The sequence below is a fragment of the Pempheris klunzingeri genome, chromosome 2, assembly GCF_042242105.1.
Source record: "Pempheris klunzingeri isolate RE-2024b chromosome 2, fPemKlu1.hap1, whole genome shotgun sequence".
NCBI classification, from domain to species: domain Eukaryota; kingdom Metazoa; phylum Chordata; class Actinopteri; order Acropomatiformes; family Pempheridae; genus Pempheris; species Pempheris klunzingeri.
In genome coordinates, this window is record NC_092013.1 from 12,138,905 (window position 1) to 12,162,120 (window position 23,216).

At 41.5% G+C, this 23,216-nt stretch overlaps 1 protein-coding gene across 1 annotated transcript in view; it reads right to left on the minus strand.

Annotated features, from left to right (window-relative positions):
- Nucleotides 1–20,270, minus strand: part of cacna2d3 (calcium channel, voltage dependent, alpha2/delta subunit 3) — a 33,886-nt gene extending 13,616 nt beyond the window's left edge. The window contains exons 1-13 of the mRNA XM_070841907.1: nucleotides 20,155–20,270; nucleotides 18,240–18,321; nucleotides 16,255–16,476; nucleotides 14,688–14,804; nucleotides 12,629–12,688; nucleotides 8,331–8,493; nucleotides 7,611–7,742; nucleotides 6,244–6,304; nucleotides 5,959–6,109; nucleotides 5,716–5,790; nucleotides 5,516–5,605; nucleotides 2,693–2,806; nucleotides 1,571–1,649 (exon numbers count right to left, since the gene is read on the minus strand). Coding sequence (XP_070698008.1) covers nucleotides 1,571–1,649; nucleotides 2,693–2,806; nucleotides 5,516–5,605; nucleotides 5,716–5,790; nucleotides 5,959–6,109; nucleotides 6,244–6,304; nucleotides 7,611–7,742; nucleotides 8,331–8,493; nucleotides 12,629–12,688; nucleotides 14,688–14,804; nucleotides 16,255–16,476; nucleotides 18,240–18,321; nucleotides 20,155–20,246 — 1,438 coding nt within the window. The 5' untranslated portion in view covers nucleotides 20,247–20,270. The remainder of the gene's footprint in view (nucleotides 1–1,570; nucleotides 1,650–2,692; nucleotides 2,807–5,515; nucleotides 5,606–5,715; nucleotides 5,791–5,958; nucleotides 6,110–6,243; nucleotides 6,305–7,610; nucleotides 7,743–8,330; nucleotides 8,494–12,628; nucleotides 12,689–14,687; nucleotides 14,805–16,254; nucleotides 16,477–18,239; nucleotides 18,322–20,154) is intronic.
- Nucleotides 20,271–23,216: the final 2,946 nt, after the last annotated feature.

Below are 23,216 nucleotides of genomic sequence, written 5' to 3' on the forward strand. Positions count from 1 at the left end.
ATGCATACATCTTTAAAAGAGGCATATCTTATCATGTTAACATGTGTAGCCCTACATGTGTTTGGAACATTTAAGACTACACAATATAAAACATTAAAACTGATAACCAGGGGTGGACCTTAAATAACCAAAGTATTGTCAGCAGTTCAATTTACATATTGAAACATATTGAATCAAAAAAATTCAGAGTCAGCTTATAATATACCCACCACGTGTATGTTTTTAATTCTAAAGGCCACCCTCCCTGTCGGGCTACTAAACCCTCCAAATTCCCATAGAAATGACCAAGGACATGACTTCAATGTCCTCCGTGGTGGCTACGGACATGTCAGAAATAAAAGTAGTCATTGTGCAGAATGGCCTCTTTCAGATCGTCATTGTGGGTATATTTTATATTGTTTCATGATTTTTACAATGCATTTACATGCTAGACGCTTTAATCCAATTAATGCCAAAAAAAGCTGACGTACAGTATTTAAACCTGCAGTGCAGAACTTTTGTCTCTCCCCTCTGGCAGTAAATATAATTACACAAACACTGTCGGTGACTGCTTATGAAGTATGCCTGCAGGTCTTTGCTGTCAATTACTTTCTTTCTTTTTGACTCCCTCCTCTGAGTGCCAAGTTTAATTTTTGTCTGGAGCATCAGAAACTTGACTCCTGTCACTACGGTCGCTTCCTCCTTGGAACTTTATTTACACAGTGGTACTTACAAGAGCTTTACCGTTCCAAAAACAGTAACAAGACAATGTAAGCTCGAGGTAGTGCACAGATCACAATACATGAAAAAATACACAATACAGTAAAAAGCAAGCATTGCTGGTTGAAAAACTCTGGTATATTATGAAATACACACAGAGTTTTCTGGCTGTGTTGGGCTTAATCAGCACTGTGTGAACTCGTTTGCAAGACCTTAAATGTAACAGACATTAATTTATATGTAAAAGTGCTGCATTCCAGCTTTAAGCAAATGCACTTAGTTACTTTTTCAGCCTGCTGATGTGTCTGACATTACTGGACTGTACTGAGGCACCCTGGAAACGGGTTTCCAGTGGTTCAGCTTAGAGCGACACAGGAGCCATTTGACTTGGTGTCAGTCCTGCTGTTGCTGACAATGCTTCATATTGGACATGTAAGGTTATTTCACAGCGGGGGTCTATATGGGGACGGATGTTTGGGGCTCGTCTCCCCCACAGTCCCCCTGTGATCTGTTTTCCTGGCTGCGACTTTCCCTTCCAGAGGGCACTCATCCGGAGCGTTGACACGTGGGAGCCATCAGCAGCGAGCAGCCAAGGGGAAGACACTCTGACAGGAAGAGGGATTAGAGCGGATTGACCCCTGACCCCCCCAAGTGCCACTTCATTGCCTCTTGGCAGAAAGAGTCTGAGCCAGCACATACACATGCATGCACACACAAAAACACACGCAACACACACACACACGGCCAAACCACACGAATGCTCACACATCCTCAGCCTCATCACACTTGTCCACAGAAACACCGCATCAGAACGTATTCGACACTCTGACATGAGGCTGTCTTGAAGAGTGTTTATCAAAAAGTCCCAAACCTTTGTTGGCACAAGCCATCCATTTGAGGTTATCAGCAAATGCAGACTCTCGTCCAATCAGGTAAGGGAATATCCGCACCTGTGCAGAGGACACATAGATGTCGCCTGTTTCAAAGATGGAAGGATTAAAAAAACATGCAAAGTGATGTGTCTCCTCAGTACTTTATCTTCCTGTCCTGATTCTATCTGGCTTTGGTGCAAGACGTAGCTGCATGTTTTTACATCCTCATGAGGAAACACTGAGCATTAAGTGGGTTTTCCAGCTCATTCTTTTTATTCTGTGGCTTCATTTTTTTCTGGTAAATCGTTGACTGTTCTTTAAAAGTAAGCTGTGTTTTTTTTTTTCAGTTTGCACTCTCTGCAGTAAAATTCAATTAATTTCCTTTTGTTGGGAGTTGGGCAAGAGGGCATGTTCCACTGTCCCTTCATAGAACGCTGTGTGACACTTTGTCAAACCTACATGGCTCATTGGCTCCAGATGCTTTGCTAAGCACAAAGCATATAGAAAGCACTGAGTGGCTGCCATATAGTGGCCCTGAGGGTGTATGGGGAGGGGGGGGGGGGTACCCTGCCAAATACTGCCCTGTACCCTGCCAACACTGCCAACACACATATGCTTGATAGGACTGAGCAAAAGCCCCTGAGCTGTTGTTTTTATCGCTCTGTGAATGGCACAGCAGTCCATTTCATTTCAGTTGCATTTAGGTCTTACAAAGGGAGGCTAACAAAAAAATTCAAACCCAGTGTTAAACCCAGAAGTGTGGAGAGAGCAGAGCAGTGTGGGACTGAGCTGCCTCTACATACCCTGCCTTTGGAAGCAGTTCATTTCCCATGTTTTATTTCTTGTAGGGGAAAATAATCCCCTGTAATGTGTCATGTTGAAAAACATCAGATTGACTTGGATTTTACATTACAGAGTTATGGCTGGTGATGAAGTAAGAAAACCAACTCCTCAAAATGTCACGACAAGAGCTCCAGCCAGCGTGAAGCATTAAAATGTACATTTATCCCTGCTGCAAGGAAAGCGCGGAGCAAGCAGAAAATCCAGAAAAAGGACATGTATAACATTGAAAATTAAGCACCGTGTTGAACGGAGGAGAGAAAAAAGACAAAGAGGCTCACCTTTCTTTCTGGCCAGTTGTACTTCTCAAAAACATCGTCATACATTGCAGTTGCCCCGTCAGTCACAAGCATTATAGCCTGGCTGCATACACTGCCCCGTCCAGTCTGATTAAACTGCAGAAAGAGAGAAAACACAAAAAGATATACCCAAATCACATATGTGTAGTCATTACATCATTAATTAATTAAATTACAAAAACAGATCCAACTCCACTGTGTGTGATGATGATGTCTGGCAGCTGAGCAGTCAATAAAATACAGAGAGTGTCTTAGTAAATAAACCTGAGGAGTGTGGTACACTTTATTCTGATGCCAGAAGATGCATCGCAGTAATTAAGTGGTTTATTGACCTGTAACAGTGCAAATGTGGAGAGAAAGAGGAGCGTGTAGTGTCACGATCACAGGGTAAAACCTGCTGAGCACCGTTGCTCTACAATCACACAGGACGAGCATCAGGAGGCCTTCAGATCTTTCCCTCACGCACATACATACAATTTAAAAAAAAAGGCAATGCCGTATTACTACATTTGTTAGCAACTGATCGTACGTTCATGTTTGACAACTGATTCACCACTGCAACAGTATTTTGTGGTGTCTTATAAATTCATGTGAGCCATCCACATGCTCATGACACAAAATATAAAAGCAACATAAGATAACATAAGATAACATTGGTAATGGATACAGCACAACATGCATCTAGTGTGGGCCAAACAGTAAAGCTGTACTTAAATTAGGAAAAGGAGGAAACAGCAGGAAAAAGAGGAAATACTTTATCTAGATATTAAAGATTAGTCAGAGACAAACACAGTGCTGTAAGTACTCTCAAAGGTATTCGAATTATATGACATTAACATTAACTATTAAGATTTATCTGATACTAGCAAATCTTTAATTGTAAGCTACAATTTTCATTTTGAAATTCCTGATATTGACTCTAAAGTAAGATGAACATCCACAAGATTGTCCCAAGATGTTGAAGACAAGAGCAAAGCACACAGATTGTTCTGCTCTTCTAAAACAGAAAAACAGAGAAGTTGAAACCAGCCATGTCTGCTAGAAGAAAAATGGAAAAATCTAGTAGGACCTGTTAAAGTACCAGTATGGACTTTAACATCAGCAGAATATGGGACCTTTAGTAAACAGTTTTGCTTTGTTCCACAGGAGTTATTTTTACTTGTCAAGTACAGGAGCTATTAATAACATTAACGGTGTCCTATTAAAGCTGCGTAACCCTTGAAACTATGAAAGTGAAGCCACTAAATTGAATTCAGCCATCATGACTTTAATCATTTACACCTGTGATATTACATGTCACATTTTCTTCTGTGCGACATCGTGTCAAGCTGAAGGAAGTGACTGGCTGACAGTGGACGGTCCGCAGCTTCATTAGTTCACTCGTGTGCTTAACCTCTTTTCTCTCTTCCTCCAGATGGTGCCCTGCATCTGTGCCTTTTCCTTTTCTCTGTTCAGTAGCTCTATAGCACATACCCTACACAACTATGTGTGCTTTCACTGCTGATGTTGCTGATTTAAACATCATCTTATATGCTGTTTTTATTTATCACTTACACAGACTTGCCTTTTGCGACATTCCTGCAGCCAGGGACGGTGTTAAGTCATTCCTTTAGCTAAAGCCTTTGTTTAAATTGTTTCAGTTTTAGTGAGTAAGTAAGAATTAGTAAATATAAATGTTAATGATAAAAGACAAAATCAATAGCAGGGACCATTAAGTAATTGATGTTGATAAAATCTAATCAATCCCAAGCTCTACTTGTTTGAGAAGCAAATCAATTATCTCCTTCTAAAGTCATCCAGCAAGGGGATGGCTTTACATATTTTGTGATGGTAAAATATTTTGATATAAGCTTGCTGTTTTGTGAGTCTTTCATGTTATCGGCCTGCGAGAGGGAGAAACTGCTTCTGTATCTCAGCACTGCTCTCATTCAGCTGACCGAGACTGGGTGTAAAAATGGTGCACTGCTCTTCAAGAGAGGTGATTTTCTTTCTGATTTGGTCTATGATAGGCTGTCTTCACTGGCCAGTGGAGCAACAACGAATTTCAGTGGTAGGTTACTGGCTACCTGATTACCATATTCATTGCAGGGCTTTAATTAATCTGACAAATGCAGACGTAAAAGCTGCAGTCCCTCAGCTTCAGCGGCGCCTGAAAGCTCGCCTGAAAACAGGGAGATAAAAGGAGTGCGGCGTGGCTCCTGGCCTTATCTGTTTTGTGTTCCAATCAGCCCCGTTATTAATCATTGACATTAATTAGAGCCATTAATCACGCTTTAGAATAGATGTGTCGGTGTTTGGAGGGCGGAACAGGGATAGCACTGGAGCGTTTCGACAGGCGACACACCTCCCAAACGCTCAAATATATCTGACTAGAGTGTGCTACTTTTTATGATTAGCTGAGAACATGCAGAGTGTTGTACCTTTTTTTTTTTTTTAACACTTTCTGTCACTGGAAACAAATGTTGCTTGTAAAATGAAAGTTTTCCTAATGTTCTGGTCAAGTGGAGTCTGTCAGTTAAATTAGAACAAAGTATATACGAGACAACTGGGTGCATTCACATATTCAGTTTTTTCACGTCAAAAGAATCAATAAAAAAAATTCATAATTTTGTGGAAAATCACGAATACTCAACAGCACTGTCACATAATCAGTAAACAGTGAAAAATACTTCAGCTGATCTGCTCTGTGATTCTTTCTTTCAGTGGAATACAGATTGGGAACATTTGCGTTTGAACAGGATCACTATTAACTCTCACAGACACAGAACAGGCTCACGTTAAGAGGTTTGCTCTACTGGAACTCACGTCACTCAAGATTGTGAACGCTTCAGCCAGAGCTTCACCCAGCAGCCCGATCCCTTTGGCAAACAGCTTGTCCAGATGTTCGCGGAAATGCTAACAGATAACGACAAAAGTGGAAAAGAAAGGTGAAGGCATTAATCACACATATTCAACCTGATACGATCCACATACATTCATCACGTGTCAGTTTGATCGCCACTCACATCTTTATTGGTTCTGTCGGCTCGGACCAGCGTGCCGTTCAAACAAGGCTCCACATAGTGGATCTCCTGATTATACTGAGGACATACAAAGACCATTTAGACAGATTACTATTTTCCATGAAACACTTAAACTAATATAGGGACAGAGAGATGTACAAACAAACAAACGCACATGAACAGACACAATTAATAAGATGTAAAATAGACATAAAAGAGTGAGTGTTTGGTTTAACTAAAACTTACTGCAATGATGTTGAAGAAGTCGTCATCTCCAAGTGTGTCTAAAATGGAGGAGACAGTCTGTCTGGCGATGGTCAGCCTCAGTCCTTTCATGCTTCCACTAACATCGACTAAGATAACAACATCCTTAGGAGACGTTGCTGCCTGAATGTACCTGAAATATGGAATTAAATTACACATTTTGATAACATGGGTGTTGCAGAAGAATAAGGAAAGAAATGTGTTATTAACAAACAATATGATGCAGAAACAAGAGCAGAACATTTTGTTTGGTGTGGAGAAGCTTACCACTTCCTGTTTCTACAGTCAAAGCCAATGACTCCATGTTCATCTGGATGCCACTTTACTCCTGGGAAACACATCACAAAGTTGATTAAGAAAAAGGATAAGAGACAGAAAATGAGACAATTTTGTGGTGGATAAAGAAATAAATCAGTAATAAAAGTCAGTTCAAGGTGTAACTTGAATCCACCTGCTGATGTGCTGCAGCATGCCATTGCATAGTATATGCTGTACTGTTGTAATTTACAGGAAGGTTGCCAAAATAGTTTATTACTCAAAAGCTTTGGCTTTGCAAACTGGTGACCAATCATTTTGTTTTGAATGTATTGAACCCTATAGTCAGTGGTGGATGAAGTAAAAAGATCCTTCACTAAAGTAAAAGTAGCAAAACCGTGCTATAAAAACACTTTCACTTAAGTAAAACTACAAAACTACCAAAAGCAAAATCATCAACAGTAAAAGAACTCTGCCAGGGCTCCATTATTATGATATTGAGACATTAGTGTGCAATTAGATCCATTAAAGACCCTGAAAAACTAATTTCTCCGTCCTCTTTTTTCTTTTGCATGAAGACAAAATATTCGTTTAACATGAGAGATTTCTGTATTCATTTATTTTTCTAAATATCTCTGGTCTCCTCACGGGTGTGAAATGGATGGAAAATTGTGATGTCACAGGTCTGAGCACCAATCAGGATTTAGCGCCATGAAATGAAAATACTCAAATATGAATACCTCAAATTGGTACTTTGTACCCACAGTACAAACTACATATTAAATGATCTAACTATCATAATTAATGTTTCATAGAAAAAGTAGCCAAGAAGAATGCGGTGTGTTTAAATAAAATTTTAATGATTAAATGATAAATTAGTAAAACTGTTGTAAAACAATGGTGAAAGAAATCTCTTTCTATGTGAATGGCTCCTAATACATTAAACATACAGCGCCCATATCTGTATCACAGTAGTAACGGTTATCTATCATCTCTGTGGCTTTGCTGCAGCACTGCAGTGTACCAGCCGCCTGTTTCACATCATTGTAACAGTCTGATAATCTCACTTAGATCCAGCAGCCATGCACTGTTCCTCAGTACGACTGTAGACCCACACTGGCAAATTCTGATTAATTACAGTCTGTTTATATGCATCCTCTCTGATGGTCTGTAAAATTACAACATTAGCCAAATTACCCTTTTAGTAATTCTAAATCATTTGTTCTGATCTGACTTTTTTCCCCCTGTGCTGACAGCTGATGGCTCCCTTGAGACAAGCCTCCCCCCCCCACACACACACACACACAGACAGACACACACACATATGGACAGACAGTGACACAGGACAACAGACAGACCGTCAGAGCGGCAGCACTCACCGGGGTACTGCCTGAAGAAACCCTTGGCGCTCCCAAAGTACTGCCAGATCAGTGTTGGGTCTCTTTCAAAATTATCCACAAATACTTTATTCAGAGCCTCGGACCAGTAAACTCCGTTCACTATGTCAGGATCTGTTGGGGAGCGGGCAAAGACGCCGAGAGGGAAGAGAGAGAGAAATACAAGTAAATTAAATGATGATAATGATAGTCATTCTGGTCACCAAGTGCACAGTTGACCTTTGTCCCTTATTGACCCCCCTGAAAGAGATACAATGCCTGTGACTAAATCCTCCCCACCCCTCCTCCAGTCGGGCGAGCCTCCCTTTGTGCTGTAAACAGAGAGTTATGGGGAGTCCATTAAAGCCAAACAAAAGCAGCCCGGGTGATACACAGGGAGAGGTGACACACTCTGTTACAAAACAAGGAGCGACTGAACAGCAAGCGTATGACGAACATGTTTCCCATCCCCCCTCTCCGCACTCTCTCCAGTCTCTTTGAGGGGTCTGTAGTTGCTTTCTCTTCATGTCTGGACTGTTATCGATCCCCCAACTCCACTTCTCCGGACCCTGTGACACTGATACAGCTTCCGCTACCGTCTCTCACCACTTACTCTCCTCCCTCCTCCTCTCCTCCCTGTTCTTCAGCTGACAGTAAGGTTAAATAACGCTCACATAATCCTGTCGTCTGACTGTGTGCAGGCCGCAGACTCTGAGCTCTCACCTTTGTTGTACATGTTGGTGGGCACCTGCACCACACTGAGGCTCAGGTTGACTGACAGGTTATTGAAATGGTCGTTGGGCTCCAGGAGGAACTCTCCTCCCAGCTCCACGTTATTACCCTCCTCATCCACTTCATTGATCAGCACAGCGTTGAAATACTCATACTGAGGAAAAGAGTGAATACAGCAAATATTAACCACTTTTAGCTCCAAAAAAACAGCTATGGTGATATTAATACTTAAAGGACAGGTTCACAAGTCCTCCTTAAAACAGTATTCACATGCTCATATGTATATTGAAGACCGTTTACTTGCTGTAATGACTCCTTTAAGTCAATACTGGCCATCTTGAGGTCCCCTCCCAGTGTGATTTCAAAGTAAGTGATGGGGCAGGAAATCGACAGTCCTCATTCTGTGCAACAAATCCATCCTAAAGTTCAGTCAGAGCAAAGTCTGACCGCTCTGAACTAGTCAAATCAAGCCAGAATCCTTCAAAGTTACGTTTTATTAACTGTTTCCCTTGATGGGGCTGCTGCAGCAGCGTTATAATAAAATGAAGATGGGATCCAGGATGGATTTGGTCGCCTTTTTCTTACATATTGCAGTCATGTTAGGAAAGGATGTCATCACAGCCAGAATAGACAGCACAAACTATTACAGAATCCAAAACCTGTAAGTGTCCTTTCCGTAAGGCAGACTTGAAAACATGTGAACCTATCAGTGAAAAAGGGTTAGACACATTTTCCTCATGCAGGTTAGGCCTTTCACCACAGATTATTTATCAAATGTACAGCAATGTATCTAGTATTAGGAGTTATCAGATCAGAAATACTCAAATTATATATCAGAAAAGTAAAAATGACAGAACAGAGTGCAGAATAAAGTTTCACAATATAACAAAAAAAAGAAACAATAGGGTGTAAATAGTTAAAATATTCTTATAGTATGAATTCTCACAATGTAGAAATATCAAATTTTTTTGAATGAAATTGATTTGTCTTTTGTACAAAATCACCTTAAAAATTGCACATACAATTTGGAAGCAGTTAGAGGTTTAGTGTCTTGCTCAAAGACACTTAGGCACACTGACAGGAGGAGCCAGAGATCGATTAATCTGCTCTACCACCTATAAACTACAGCCACTCATAGTTGATGAACAGTCTTTTAATTAAACATAATAACAAGTATGAGTGTGTGTCGATTCCTTTTTTGATTCTTTTAAATATCCCAGTATGGAAACAACGTTGATAAACTACAGCAGATGTAATTGTCACTGCGGCCTAAAAGGGACCACATGACTTCATGACTGCCAGTATAAAGTCTGGCCTCCCTGAAGTGAAACCCAACAGTTTTTCTGTCCTGTCCTTCACTGCCTGATGCTGCAGAAGAAAGACTACCTCATCCTGTGTGAGTGGCCTCTCTGTGGCCTCTGGTCCTTACTGTCTGCACTGAGAGAGGAGGGGAGAGAGAGAGAGAGAGAGAGAGAGAGAGGGGAGAGATGGAGGGAGGGAGGGAGGGAGGCAGAGATGGGTGATGGACTCCACAGCATCACACTCGGGGGAGGCCGCATGGGCATCACCATCAAGCAGCCCCTGACAGCTCATACCACGCCTGAGCAGCTCTCTGACGAGCTGCGGCGGGGCGGGCGGGCGGGCGGGAGGGGGCTGCAGAGGGGGAGCAGCAGGGGAGAGAAACGTGCACGCTCAGCAGAACTGATAGTGCTGCAGAGAGGCACGTTAACCACCAGGGTTATTACTGTAGAGCAGGCCATGGGACACTGCAGCTCTCTGAGACGCCCCACTGACTCTTACACCACTGCAGTTAGCTGTGGGCCCTACTGCAGAGATCTGCCCTCCATTACAGGCTGCTGCGGCCTTACTGTACAACCAGACTCCAGAATCAGGAGACGGTGGGTCCCGATAAGATTAATTTTGCACACTGAAGCTTTAACAGGCTCTTTGTCATAACTAACAGCTTCAGAGAGTCAAAACTAATTCGTTCTGCAGCTGCCTACTTTGCTGGTGTTACAGATCACATTGTCCAAGGTGAAATGTTGTTTAAGATGTTTAAAAAGATGCTTTGAAGTATTACTCTGGAGCATCATATTTTAGGAGCGTTACTGGGTCAACTCACTTTTTTGATGTTTAGAAACAACCAATAAATCAACAGGCAATTAAATTTTTTTTAACATCGCTAAATTATCATTCAGGCGAAATCCCAAAAGCAGAAATTTAGGCCCTTAACTTGAAGTTTGACAAGGTTTTGCCAAAATATTTAATTGAAACTGTTTAAATTATGTTGGTGTGACTTGTCCAATTTAAATTTTCATATTTCGGAAACATCCCTGATTTTAAAAATCTGTTAGAGGCTTTTTCATTCAGACCCACATTGATGTTGAAAAGTTCAATGCTCTGTTAGCAATAACTAAACCAAAGAAGCATCGCTTCTATAGTAATAGTATAGTAATGACGCAGTAAATAACATTTCAGAGGTAAGAGCCAAAGTAAGAGCCATCAGACCTGATCTGCACACCCTTGAACCACGGACTGCACTCGGGTCAATGCAAAACACCCGACTGTCCTGACACGAAGCAGCTGAGATAAGAGCAGCCGGTTTATCTCATTGTGGTCAGTGAAATGGTGCATGAAAAATGTGCGGTGTCAGGGGAGGCGAGGTTGGCTAAATGATGCCACAAGGAGTAATATCATGACATCACATCATTATCGCACGTGGATATCGAATTTGCCTTATCATTTTTTTTATGGCCTTTATGATGAAATGTCTGTGTGATAGGCCTGTGCTGAATACAAATGTTGAAAAAAAAAAAGATTTTTATGGCAAGATTTTTTTCTTTTCCATATAATTTCTTAAAACACATTCATGGTTATGATAAAGCAAATGCAGCGCAATACACAGAGATAGATAATTACCTACAGCAAAGTATAAAAAGAAAGCCAATGCAACTATTGGGAAATTATATCAAGTTTAAAGAAATATTTCAGACCATGTTTGTGACAAAAATATAAATAGATGAATCAATCCTAGCATTTTTTGGATGCTACATATATGTTCACTGATTTAAAGATTAACTATCTATGTTGTATGTGAACATGGAAATGGTTTTCTTACTGTAATAACACCCCAAATTTAATTTAACAAAAACACACACAAGCCCTGTAGCATACCTCCTTCAGTACAGTGTGTTTTTGTAGGCAATCTGCTTGAGAGAGACAAATCCATGTTGTAGGCTTGGTGCATTAAAGTCTATGTGAAGTATTTTAAAGGACAGTGGTGGAAACAAACAAGAAAAATGATTAGATAAAACATATTAGTCCTATTTTAGTTTAATGGTTTAAAGGTGCAGTCTCCCTGTCTTGTTATGACTGCGTGCACAGCAGCAGAGAAACGGGCAGGAAACAAGGGGGCTGAAATGTATTCCTATGATGTAAATGCTCCTATTAACTGCAAAGTGCTGCCTTTATTTCAGTGTTTTGTTGCTCGAGTGGATTTCCAATCCGGGGCCATGAAAGTGAAACAATGCGCCGCGCAAAAGAGTTTCATTTATCTTAGTCCAGTGGACGGAGAGAGAGAGAGAGAGAGAGAGAGAGAGAAATACTGCATTCCCTCTGCAGACACTGAGGAAACTCGCTGTGCGCTGGAAATCCGCAACGAGAGCCGCTAAATAATGTCCTGAACACAGTCAGAGCGCACGAGCAGATCCCGTGAAATGTAATTAAAAGTCAAAGAAACGCAGGCTGACTTCTGCCTCCCGTTTTTTTCTCCCTTTGCTTCCGCCTACGTGACCACGCGGACCGAGTCCAACTCAGTATCTCCTGAGAAGAGAAATGTTTTAATCACAATATTTCATCGTGCATTACAACCCGCAGCGCTGCCTTTAATTCTGCACCCAAAAAAAAAAAAATCAGGACACGGGTAATACATCTTGCTCCCCGTTTCTCCAACACTGTATTCCAGTTATTCTGTTACTGTGGTGAACCTGGAGGGGCTGCAGCAGCAGTGCAGACCCGCACCTGAGCGATGATCACACTTAAAAAACAGCCAGCGTGAGTTATGACAGCCTTCAGTATCGCATTGCTTATCAAAGACGCATTATGTATCAAAGCGCTGACAGTGAATCAGTGTGAAGGACGATGCCAACGCAATTAAAGACTTTTAGGGCCTTTTACCCTTCTCTCACCTTGCGGCGGCTCCTCCCCAGCCCAGCTAAAGGCATTCACCAAGACACGCCACATTTTTAATAACTGTGTTCCACTTTTCTTTTCTCCAGAATAAACCTCACCTGCAGGTCAGGATTATCCTCATGCTGATGGTGCGCTTCCTCTGCTGCCTCCACCAGCCGCTGTGAGGAGGGGAAAAATTAGTTAATAAGAGCACAACGTAATGTTATATGTTTTAAAAATATATACGTAAACGACCCAATTTCCATCACAGTTTCTTACATGACGCACATGTATATCTACATTAGGTAACACACACTACTCTTCCACAAACCTCTTTTCCAGACGTGTTTCTACACTGCTGTTTCTCAGACTTTCTGTTGCAAATCTAAAAAAAAAATTCTCAGGCTTTACATGAATCTTCGGATGAAATCAACAGTACTTCCAACTTTTGTTTTAAGCTGAACTGAAGACATGTTGCCAGAAAGTCTCTCCCTCCTTAAGCCTTAAGCTACGTTATTTTTAAGGTCTAAAATATGCATAAAATGTGGGGCACTACTGCGGGTGCGGCTGTGAAATGATTGATGGAGGCAGGCTGGAGCAGGATTTCATGCGATAGCTTCTGTAATAACTGGATTGTGGAAAATGTGCTTGGCTCTGTGTTTCCGGGGGAAGTGCCACCTAAACGGTACAGTCACTCTCGGAGCCACGCGGGTAATTAACATCTGTCACACGTGTCAAAATAACTGCAATGTAAACACAACCGAGGCTTTTGAGCGGTGGTGGCCAAATTCAATTGACCTCAGATGAGGTCTCATGTCGTCAGCAGCTGACAAGTAATAATAATAATAATAATAATAATAAAAACATCATGAAATAAATATAATGTTTTCTGATTCAGATGGAGAAAAAACTCTTGGTGGGCCCATATGCATAATTTTGCCCCTAATGAAATAACCTGCAGCAGACAGACACCTCACCTTCACCACTTCATCGAGGTCACTGCCTCATTTCTAAACATGCTTTTCAATTTGGAGCAAAGTAATGGAGCCATCCTGTTAGGATTCAAATTTGAGACTGGATTTTTTTTTTTTTTTTTAACAGGCAGTTAGAGCCTGGCATTTTTTTTTTTTTTTTTACATATAATTTAAAAACAAACAAACAAAAAAAACACTTTGATAAATGTTGTTGCATTTAAAGGAATCAAATCAGGTTTATCAAATTAATCGCTTTTCCTATGAGTGTAATTTATAGGCGTACGTGGGATCAGGCGGCAGGAGATAAACCTTATCATTTCCCAGCAGTCCCTGCGAGGTGCAGCGTTAAAATGGTTACAAGCTCCTGTGCGCTGAGGTCGCAGACAGGCTGCTGCTGCTGCTGCTGTGAGGCTGACAGCAGCTCAGGCCTGGACTCCAACACACTACAAGACTGTACGCAGTAATGACATCTCACATCAACACTGAATACAGAGTTGATCTTTGAACATTAGTCTGCTTTTCCACGTGACTTATCTGCTCAGTTTGTGTACGAAAGGAAATCCTAGTGGGGAGGTTTGGCTTTAAAACAAACACAAGACCCGCTCCATATTTATCAATACTTACATATGGCAACACCACCCCTTAATATCTCAGTATAATATATCAGAGTTCCCCCATTTAAACCTAAACATGTTACCAAAAACAGTAATTTTCACATAGCCACCAACTGCACATTAGAAGTACAGTTAGAAATTGTAAAAATGATGGCAAACTCAACAAAATGTTGTTCACAGATGTTTCCAGCCACAGTTCCTGCGCTGAGGGACTTTGGCCCAGGTTTCAAACAATAAGATAAAAATGAATTAGATCAGATGATGTTCGTCTTCTGTGATCAGATGTCATAACTAAAGCAGTCACATGGTGCCTGTTAACCTGAGAACAGTTCACCACTGAACATCTAAACACAAGCTGAGTGCTATTAGGTACCACTGCATTTTGATGAGGGGAAGAGCAAAACTTGAACCTCCACCTTCAGCAAAAAGGGGGAAAAAATACCCTCGCTTTTTTTCTCACGCTCCCCCCTCACCTCCTCACCCCACTGCTCTAATAATGAACTAATATATAGTCCGTTTTATCCTAAAACAGAATAAAGTGAATGAACACCTATTTACAAGATAAAAAAACATATTTAATATTTTCCTACCCTGGTGGCCTCTGCTTTTTTCCGGAACACCTCTTCCATCTTCACAGCCAGGTTTTTGACCAGTTTTGCACCATCGATTTCTTCCACTCTGACTGACTTTTCAAATTCTTTATATTTCTGAAAATAACCAGGAACAGAAACAGAGGGGACAACAGTAAATCTTATAACACTGACTGTAGGGAGCCATACTGTGTCTTAAATGCCCTCTTAATAAGACAAGACAAGACAAAAAAAACATTAAGATAATCATCTTTGTCTGTGTGTGTTTGTGTTGCAGCATTTTAGAGCGACACTGTTTCACTGCATCCCACTCCGCCGAGGTGGGAATTGTTAAACAAGGCTTATAAACCGTCACATGTTGGCTGACAAGCTGCATGCAGCCAGTCTCAGATGAAGGGTTGATAAAACCCTTGCTGCAACACAGAATGATTGATAGTCTTTATCCGGTCTCAGTCATTGGCTGCACATGCTGCTTCTATTTCTCTGATTGGCTGGAGATGGTCATGTTGGGTGGCCGGGGGGGGGGGCTGGATCTGAAGGCTATGCATGGTAAGAGGGTAATTGAAATGGAGTCAAAGCACAGGAGAAAGATAATAACGTGTCAAGCTTGGACGATTCTGGGTAATGAACTACACATCACATAATGCTGATTCTGCTGGATGCACAGGACCTCCAGTGATACAGAACAAAGCTCGCCACAGCTCGGAGGAATATAACATTACATAATCCCACACCTGCCTGGCAAACACACACACACACACACACACACACACACACACACACACACACACACACACACGTGTCAAATAAAAACAAAAATCTGATCCATTCACGCTGTCCAGCCAGGCACATCACACACACTTCCAATAACCTTATCTAAAAATAAACATAAGCCACGTCGGGCTTGTAGCACACATTCAAACACATTACGCTTTGTGTGGACAGGGCGCACACAAAAACACACACACACCAGTACATGAGGCGACAAATTACCTACTGAAAGGAAGAGTGTGGGCTCGCAGTGGAGCAGAACAGTTCATTTCACGCCTGTCCTCCTCGCCTCAGCACCCCGAGTCCCCAGTCCCCCCTCCTCCTCCCTCACACTCCCCCAGTCATCAAGAGGAGGTTAAGCCCCATCCATCAAAAGCACTGATCATGATTATTGATTAGAGTAATGACCAGTGCAGGACTGAGGCCTGCCTGCCTACAGCCCAAAGAGCCCCAGTGTTTCCCCCTTTGGAGAAATCTTAGTAAAATCGGATAATTCACCATAAAAGCATCTAATGATCAGCCCTAATGACCAGCCCCTAACGACCCTTCAGTTCCCTCACAGCTCACTGCTTTGTGCTGACTGGCTCAGCACAGCTCTCTCCAGACATGCCTCCATGAACAGGAACATGAGCAAAATGCTTACACACACACAAAAAAGGGACAAATCTGCAGGGCGAATTGCAAAATGTTTTTGTACAAAGATGAAGTGCATATTTGATAATAAATGGAAGGCCAACGCTTTGGCTTCCACCACACGTTTGAGCTTAAACTTGATCTTATATTAAGGAACTGTCACCTCAGAGCAAGAAGGTCCAGGGTTTGGACCCATGAGGCGCTTTCTAAATGCAGTTTGCACGCTCTCCCCATGTTTGCGTGGACTTCCTCTGGGTGTTCCGCTCTCCTCCCACAGACATGCAGCGGAGCTTTTAGGATTAATCCTGCTGCTGCCCTTGACCGTGGCACTGGCCTCAGAACTGGAGTTGGTCCCCGGACGCGGCGGTGTGATAGCCCACAGCTCCTAAAATAGTGAGGACGGGTCAAATGCAGAGGGTTAACAAACATGATTCATGTAGTTACTTAACCTACAAGAGGAAAGCAAAGAGTTGTTATAGATGGAGGGACCACAGTGTGAGAGATGGTTTATACAAGACTTATACTGTGCATGAGTAAAACGGTTCACTGAGTGACCAGAAAAACAGACATCATTGTGGACTGTAATGCACTGCTGTAACAGAGGCATTGATTCAATTCTGCTGTCATTTTTGAGGCTCTGTTTTGTAGGAGAAAAGCATAAGAAGGTGTCTCCAATATTTTTCCTTTAAGTTCTATATGCACACAAGATTACTGAAAACACCTTTCAATACAATGCAGTTAAATTCAACACCACAGCAGAAACTAAAGCACCATGACATACAAAAGAATTGAGTCAACATGCAAATAGCTGGAATAGAAAAACTAAAACTGGACATTTTGGGTACGGTTTTATTTTAGTGCAGGGTGACTGTATTGTAATATTTTCTACAAAACCCATGAATGAGACCCAGTGGTGGTTTTTTCACTGTATATACTCAAAAGGCCAAACGAAGGCAAGAATTGTGTTCATCTTAATAACTAATAAAGGGCTTTTAGTGCTATGTAGACAAAAAGGAGACATTTAAGTTTTGGTGACCTACTGTATATGTAGGTACATAATGCTTCATCACGGTGTGACCTCTCCAAACACAGATTTTCCAGAACGTTTACCTCTGATGTAATGATGCAGCAATAAAAACACGGTTTTTATATTTCACATGCATTTATCAGTATCACACACTGCTGAAACAAATGGATGTTTATGTAAGTCTGTCACAGAGAGGGGACATTCTTTATCTAGATGCAGCGCTTCTCTAAAAAATAAGTTTACATGATAGCTAGTGCTGCCTAAAATACCAACTTTACATTATAACTTAATGATTTTGTAGCTTGTGCAGTTCATGGCAATGTTTTTATCATCCAGTCTGTCTCTTGTGTTCATTTCTCTTGTTTTATAAAGGGAAACGCTTACAATCTATTTGTTGTGGGAAAATGTACGGATAAAATAATTTGCTTTATTAAGCTTTAATGGCTTTAAAAATACATTAATACATGAAGTGCATCACTACATGAATTTAACATGAAAGCATAATAATAAGCATTCTGATGGATGGTTCGCCGTTCATCCACCAGACTCAGCTCTGACCACCGAAGGCCTGTGAAAACAGAGTGCACCTTTGCCATCAAGTGGTCAGAGAGTAGATCTACTGCGCTGGATCATCGCTCATTCTCTGCTGGTTTCACTTGTTCATCATATCAACCCCCCCCCCCTCGCCCACAATCGAACCCAGACACACACTTATTCAATTTGTCTCTTTGTCGCATTCATATCTTGAGGTTGAAACTCTTGACTCTAGAGAGTTAACTGGAGAGATGAGATGAGGGAGGAATCAGAGCCGTGGTTAATGGGCCATATCGAGTACAAACACACATGTGCGCGCACACACACACACACACACACACACACACACACACACACACACACACACACACACACACGTGTGCAAATATAGACCTCTGTCCCTGCCAAACACACCTGAGTCTCCTCTAAAATAACGCATCAGCATTCAGCTGAGACACCAAAATGTCTCTGCAGCCATTAGAGAGGGAATACGGCATTACAGCGTGCAATGTGTGTAACTACATGACCATCAGACAAAAGGGAAAATGGTTTTGTGTTCATACAAGACCAAGAAAAAGAAAAAATACCTTTTGCAGTAGTTGAGATCCGGAGTATTTAGCAGAAATAGATTTAATTTCTCCACCAAATGCTGAGGCCCAGAGCTTAACGCTAGAAGAAAAAAAAAAAAAAGACAAGTCAAGTCAAATGACAAAATGTTTGGCGAACAGCATCACAAATATTTTGGAAAAATACACATAAAAATGAAAAAGGAAATACATGGACAGGTAAGTGATTGAGTTAAATAAATTTATATTTAAGTTTAATTTTGGTGTTACAAAGAACACATTCAGAAACTAATTCTAAGAAATGATATGGATGATATGAGGTTCAAGTTCGAGCAGCAGTCAGGTTTAATCTATTATCTCATGTCACCTTCTCCCCACTGAATCCTCCCTGTCCTCTCCTCACTCCAGCTGCTTTAATCTCTCCTCAGCTGTCATTTTTTAAAGCTTTATTCCTGAAACTATCAGTTGAAAGATTAACTTCAAGGCCCGGCGTGCCTGACCTTCACTCTCCTGACAGATGATTGCTTGTAATTTTGATGATCTATACTGTAGTTGTCGGGCCTCTTGTATTGAACTGTAAATGACTGTGGCTAAAATGTAAAACACAGTTGAATGGTCCCGACCAACAGGAAACATATGCACTGCTTTAAAAATGTGGCCAGTTTTAAGGTTTACAGAGTTCAGGAAAACTACATTTATCACAGTGTGTTTAAAAGAATATTGTTACATTTGGTGGTGAAACTGTTCTCTTCAGGAGAATCCAGTTTTTAAATAACACTGAGGTGTATATAAGCACAACTTTTCCAAAATAATTTTCTGAAAGACTCCCGAAAATGGAATCATTTCATTTCAATTTGCAAATCTTATGGATTTTTAAAGTAATATATAATGTAATATAATGTAATGCAGGTTTTAAACTAAACTAACCATCTGAAAACCTTGCTAGAAAATGTCTTGTGTCTTATTTACACAATTTAAAGTCTTTCTGACCACTGAACTTGGAATTAGTTTGTAGACAGAGTTTAAAGAAAAAAATGTCGTTCTTGAAATGACTGTTCTTGGGTGCAATTATCAATAGGAATCTGCATTTTAGGCTCTCATTTTGTCTTTTTCTATAGTTTTGTTTTTCAATTGTTGTGGGTTTAACTAGGAAACCTGCAAAAAAGATTGGCTGAATAAATGGTTCTGCAATTTAACAAGCCTCTCAATCTGCTAATCAGCTAAACAACAAATGACCTGCTCTTAATCAATTTGAATTATTAAACATTTTTTAAAAAAAGATTGCGATAAATGATGCCTATAAAAATGTCTGTCTTGGTTTTGGCAGAGCCACACAGTGGAACCTAACAGTGACACTTATTATTTCTGACTTATTAATGACACATATTATAACCATTGGCTATGTATTGGTATAGATACTGCAGTCATATAACAAAACAAGAAAAAATAAATTGATCTAAATGAAGTCTTAACCTATTTGCTAAAGCAGTTTAATCAACATTTTGAATTTCTCTTTTTCTTCTTTTTTTAAATCCTGCTGCTTATTTGCTAAAATCACATTTGTAATTGCTTGTTTCCTCCCACCACTACTACCACTACCAGTAAGATGGAGGTGAGTTATACCTGTAATGGCCTATTACAGGCCTGTGTGGGGGGATGCAGACAGAGAACTGTGGTTAAATTAAACTCCAGATGGTGGAGCAACCGCATGTAACCAGACCAGAAAAGAATCAAATGCATTTACAGAGATTTTCACTTAAAAATTCTCAATCTATCTTTAACTTCAACCAGTTTAAACCTCCTTAAGTTAATTCAAATCTAAAAGAAAAAACTTGTGAAAACAAAACAAAACATACTTTTCTGTGGCTACATCTCTTCCCTGTAAGACATCAGCTTATTAGTTCATTCCAAAGTTGCAGAGCTGCTTCTCACTCACACTGACAGAGGGATCCCTTGCTGGGACCCCGACACCTCCACCACATTCAAGCCGACGAGGATCCAGAGCAGAAGGAAGCTGGTCCTGCACATGTGCGAGACCAGGACCCCCCACTTCCACAGCATCTTCAGGTCTGCTTATAAAAAATGTCTGTACAGTAGAAATCCCTTCCCAGCAGCAGCGTGCTGGACCCCGGTGCACCGTCTCCAACCGCGGCACTGTCAGCACGTCCCCTACTGTATCAGATTAGAGAGAGAGAGAGAGAGAGAGAGAGAGAGAGAGAGAGAGAGAGAGAGCATCACCCTCCATCCTCTGCTTCTCCTGCCTGAAAAGGGGAACAAAAAAAAAACCCTCAGTCGTCTCTCTGCTGCAACAATCGCGGACCTTTTCTTCCTGGAAACGCGTCTTGCTCGTTAGAAAACGAAGCCCGAAGAGCTCGAGGAGGTGAACTCTGCAGGGGGAAAAAAAGACTCCCGGTTCCTTTATTCAGCTTTTCAGCTGAGAGCAGCAGCGTGCACAGGTGTATCGGCCTCAGAGCTACAGAGAGAAAAAAAATGAAATCAATCTGGCAAACGCGGAGGATTCACACAACCTACTGAACTTTGTCTCTTCTCAGCGACGCGCTTTTCTCACGTCGACCGCTCGAAAGTTGTTGCATTAAACGCTGACGCCGCATTACAGCCCACTAAACACGCTCGGTCTGCTGTGCTGTATTGTCTCCGGTCTCCACGCTGCACACGCAAAAACCCGTGAAAGCGTGTGTTTATTACCACACAGATGAAAAGTGAGCACGTACGGGGTGAAACGATGACTTCTTTGGAACATAAAAGGTTAAAACACGATAATAGATCCCTGATAGAAAACTGCTCTGTGGGCGATAATGAGACTGCAGATATTTGATGAAGGCTTCCGCACTGCCGGCAGCAAAATGGAAAGAAAAAAAAAGAGTTTATCAGGGCTGGGATTTGGGTTTAGGGCGAGATTTGCACTCAGTCAGATAATGAATGCAACGAAACAAACGAAACGACAAAGACGCGTCGTTATTGAGTGAATATTGGAGCTCTTGTCTGTGATTGGCTGAAGTCGACTTCCACCGATGACGTCACGTCACTCGCCACCAACTTTTCCACGTGGACCTCAGGGATGCTGAGCTGCCGAAGTCCTCACATGTGAAGATGAGTGAAGTTTTGGACAGTGCGCAACATTTATCAGCGGTTACTATAAAATCTCGTAGACTTTGATTAGGAAGCGATAATGTTGTCAAGGCAGCGGGCGGCTTGATACACCACCCCTCCACCACAGGCACCGTGTTTCGACTTGAGGCTTTTATTAGTTTGGTAATTGCATCGTACATCAAAGTTGTGAGGAGCCTGTACTGTCTGGGACGAGCCGATAAGGTGCCTGCATGTTGGATGACGGACAATATCATCCAGTCTCTCACAACACCGCCTCCCCGAATGCTTTAATTAACTATCGACGGCCAATAAAAGCAGCTCTCCCTCACCATCCTCTGGTTTTCTTCCTGCTGAAGAGTCCTCGAGCAAGGGATGTGTTACCAGCTTCCGGGTCTTTGCGCCAGTCCTTTAGGCAGGAAGATACAAACCAGATTCTCCATTTGATTGGATCTTTTAAATAATGTCATGACCTCCGCCCACATGGTGCAGCAGGTCAAACAAACACATTAAGAAGTGCAGGAGCTTCACACACATGCTGCACTGTGTCTGCATGTATGCAATATTACTTCTGGTGCATTCGGTTTCCAGTGGGCACAAATTCAATCATCATCAAGTGAAATAGATTTCAGAGACTTGTTAAACCCTGCGTCAGGCCTCTCAGGTCCGTAGGTGCTCTCCATGGTGCTCAATCTGGTTTGCACTGCAGTGTCTGTGTGCTCTGACCACATGTTTAAACTATCAAAACTTCAGGTCAGCTCAGAAGCTTTCAGCCACACCACACAGTCTTTACCAGGGGATGTTTGCTCACTGATCATGGATATAGATCGGCAGACATGCTGTTATCAATTTGTTCCATAGCATTGTGAAGAGTTGGTGTCCATGTTGGCTCAGCGTATATAGTCTCATGTTTCACACTGTAAAGAGTTGCAACCAGAAAAACGCTGAAAAAGCTCTGAAAAGGAAGGTTTGTAGTGAACCTTTGGTCCCGCTACAGATCGATGGGCCTCTGTTTTCACAATTCAGATGAATCAAAATTAAATGCATTGTTATGTACATAATTGGAGCCAGACTGCTGCTGAACTCTCACCCCAAACAGTTGTAATCTCTGTCTTGATTTGATTGGGCATAAACCTCTTAGGAGGTTAAACATCGGACACCTGTTGTCATGTTAAGTCTGGGGGCTTAACCTCACCTCGTGCCCTCTGCAGCCGGGAATAATTCATCTCAGACCACCTGCAACAGTCACTTTATTCTCATCCAGTGAACTGTGGCCGCAAACAGATTACATCACGCCGCAGTGTGCCGTATTTTGGTATTAGTTCTAATACATGCACGGATCCATTGTTGTATTTAAGCATCCATAAAGCTTTAATGCCTCGACATGTTTACATCACTGTTAAGACTCACGTGTAAATCAGCATTAATCTCGCTCCGAGTTTGATAACATGTTTATTACAGACTTATTTATAGCACATCACACCCTGACAGCACACTCCATAAATAGAAGCTTAACCAGTGACTTCACCATTTTGGAGAATACCAGAGGGGCAAAACGGCGTCTCACTGCAGGAGCATGCAGTGGTCTTATCTATAAGATGGATAAAAAAAGGAAAATGGTCCATTCACATCTGAAGTTATCTAATGTTTTCATTCATATGTAGTGCAGATAATGTACGGCGTATAACACTGAAGATAGTGGACAAAATAACCAAAACACATCACAGTAATAACCCATACACATTTAGTGAAGCTTGTATAACGTTCATTCTCTTCATCGCAGGTACTGACTTTACATTTAACCTAGTAGGTTACATTGCTGTTGGATGTTCATGTTTCCATCACTTTAATCCCTGTCTGGCTACCAAAACAAGCTATTATCGACTATAA